General features: G+C 43.9%; 1 protein-coding gene across 2 annotated transcripts in view; it reads right to left on the bottom strand.

Moving 5' to 3' along the window:
• BECN1 (beclin 1, autophagy related) overlaps positions 1–2,943 on the bottom strand; it is a 22,075-nt gene that overhangs the window by 3,013 nt on the left and 16,119 nt on the right. For both annotated transcript variants that reach the window (XM_011998767.1, XM_011998768.1), the window contains 3 exons: positions 2,410–2,556; positions 1,025–1,174; positions 451–511 (listed from right to left, as the gene is read on the bottom strand). In XM_011998767.1, coding sequence (XP_011854157.1) covers positions 451–511; positions 1,025–1,174; positions 2,410–2,556 — 358 coding nt within the window. The remainder of the gene's footprint in view (positions 1–450; positions 512–1,024; positions 1,175–2,409; positions 2,557–2,943) is intronic.

Below are 2,943 nucleotides of genomic sequence, written 5' to 3'. Positions count from 1 at the left end.
CACTCCAGCCTGGGCAACAGAGCAAGACTACGTCTCAAAAAAAGAAACATAAATGAATTTTGTGTTTAGACTTGGGTCCCATTCCCAAGATATCTTAGTATCTATATGCAAATATCCCAAAATCTGAAAAAAAATCTAAAATCTAAAACACTTCTGGTGATATCCAAGCTATAAACATCTATGTCATGGTGATTCTTTTCCTATCCTAGTGCACACATCCTCCTCTGACCTGCCCATATCCCTTCTCAACAGACTGTCAAAACCTAATTTTCATCTACAAGCCCCCCAAAACTAAACCTGAACTAGACAAGATATTGAACAATACACTGGCTCTTCAATGATATCTAGGTCTAAAAAATAAATTGAATGCCAATATCAAAGCAAACCGTCCATTTTGTTAAGAGATATAAGAACTCTGTATTTCAGTGAAAATGGAGCTTCACAGAGTACCTTAGATTTGTCTGTCAGAGACTCCAGATATGAATGGTTTCCGTAAGGAACAAGTCGATATCTAAAACAGAGATACAAACAGAGATGGATACAGGACTCCTCCTAAAGTGATTATTGGGAAGTTATAACCCAATGATTTCACTCTTCATTCTAGCCAAGGGCTTCTTTTATTATGCTCAACTGCCTCTCCCACCTCCCCACTGGATCCACGTTTAAAATATTTTGTTTAATAAACAAACTACATTTATTATATAATTGCCAGGGGGCCTTCTATGAACAAATGTTACGTTGTAGTTTAAATTTAAGAAACACAAACTGAAAATATCCTGAGGAACGCTAAGGCTCTGGGGACTGTAGGCTGGGAACTACGCTATGGTCATGCACTCAGTGACTGTGATCAGTGGAGAGAGCCCTGTGATGAGGGGAAAACAAGGCACTGACGGCTTTCCAGCCACAGAAAACTCCCAGTCTGTGGGCAGCAAGGGCTCCTGACATGGCGGAGAGCAGTACCAGGTTAGAGATACAAATTATATCAAAGACACACCACTCCCCAAGAAAGGGCTACACTTCCTACCTCTGAAATTTCAGACCCATCTTATTGGCCAGAGCATGGAGCAGCAACACAGTCTGGCCCCAAGCAGCATTAATCTCATTCCATTCTACGGGAACACTGGGCAGGCGACCCAGCCTGAAGTTATTGATTGTGCCAAACTGTCCACTGTGCCTACAGAGGAAGGCAGAAAGGTTGGGGGAAATACAGGGATTACTTAAAACTTTTGAGATTTCCCACTCTCACCCCAAACCTAGCTTCAATCTATCTTCAAGTCCATATATGCAAGCTGTACTTGGCACTTTAAGTACATGTCCAAAACTTGAGTCATCAACTTTTTCCCTGTTGCTCAGATGCCAAAGCAGAAACCTGGGTGGTACCTCTGAATGCTCCCTCAGCTCCTTCCCCACAGAACTGCCGACCTCTCCTGATTCTACCTGCCAAATCTCTTAGGTCTGTCCACTTTTCTCCAAATTCAATGCTACTACTCTTTTCCTTTAGATTCCTACTGACAAGTATCCTTTCCAACGATTCCACCCCTTTACCCCAAGTCATTCCCCATGGTGCAGGTAAAGCCATCGTTCACAAATACGAGTGTAATTATGTCACTTCCCTAGCCAAAATGCTTCAGTGTCTTCTCTGCCTTTTGGATCAAGTCCAAACCTCTTAATGAGGCCTACGAGATCCTTCAGGAACTGGTAATTCTCCAGTTTCATATCCGGTCACTCTCCCCTTTACACTCAATCTTCAGTCACAATAAGCTCCTTTCTGTTCTCTGAATTCACCACTCCCTCTTTCCCATTGCTTTGCACATGATGTTCTCTCTGCTAGGAACAATGCCCTCTCTGTAGACTTCTACTTTACCTCTCAGTTTAAACATAAGTCTCCTATGGGGAAACTCTCCATGTGGCCTCCCCAAACTGGATCAAGTGCCCTTATGTGTTCCCCACAGCACTCTGGGTTTACCATCATCACACTGCATTACAACTGCTTGTTATTTATCCATCCCTTCCACCAGATGATATGCAACTAGAAGGTTGACTGCACACTGTTTTGCTGTTGCCTTCTTAGCACTCAGCACAGTGCCTATTGCAGAGTAGATGCTCAACAGTTATTAAATTGATGAAACATCAAACACCCTGGGGATAAGAAATCAGCACCAGGCAGCTTACCAGGTTTTTAAGTGGCTGAAGAGCTCAGGCCTTTTCCTTTCTTTAGAAGGGTGGATGTCACCAAGCTCTAGCATTCCAATCCCTACTGTGCCTATCCCATCACTACGAATGAAAGAAACCTAGCTGAGTGAAGATCAACTACAGTCCCTCTTTTGTGGGAAGTGGGCACCCAGGCTTAGTGGTCAACAGCTAAGGTCCAGGTATGTGTGGTGCTCCTCATCCCCCAGCTCTCATTACCAGATGTGGAAGGTTGCATTAAAGACATTGGTTTTCTTCAGCTTATCCAGCTGAATCTGTGCATAACGCATCTGGTTTTCCACACTCTTCAGCTCATCATCCAGCTCCAGCTGTTGCCGTTTAAATTCGCTGTATTCTCTCTGATACCTGTGAGCAGCCAAGGGGGACACTGAAGGCTGTTAGTTTGGGGGCTAGTTTCTCTCTCACCACACTATGAACGATTCTTTAGTGATCATAGTTACTTCTAGCTCTAGCATCTTTTATATTTGGCATAGATCCCATTCTGAGGAACATGTATGTCCTAGCTGTTTTGCCTGGAAGGAACAGAAATGTTCCTTCTGCCCATATGCAAAAAGGTGGAGGAAAAAAGAATTCTCCCAAACCAGGGCAAAAAATCTCTTTATTTCTGATCTTTTTCAGAAGTGAGGTGAATGGGTTAGGAGTGGCTTCTTGGGGCCGGGTACGGTGGCTCACACCTATAATCCCAGCCCTGTGGGAGGCCAAGACGGGTGGATCACTTGAGGTCAGGAGTTC

The sequence above is a fragment of the Mandrillus leucophaeus genome, unplaced genomic scaffold (assembly GCF_000951045.1).
Source record: "Mandrillus leucophaeus isolate KB7577 unplaced genomic scaffold, Mleu.le_1.0 Scaffold58, whole genome shotgun sequence".
Lineage (NCBI taxonomy): Eukaryota > Metazoa > Chordata > Mammalia > Primates > Cercopithecidae > Mandrillus > Mandrillus leucophaeus.
The sequence above is the reverse complement of the archived record's forward strand: the minus strand, read 5'-3'. Positions and strand labels throughout refer to the sequence as shown.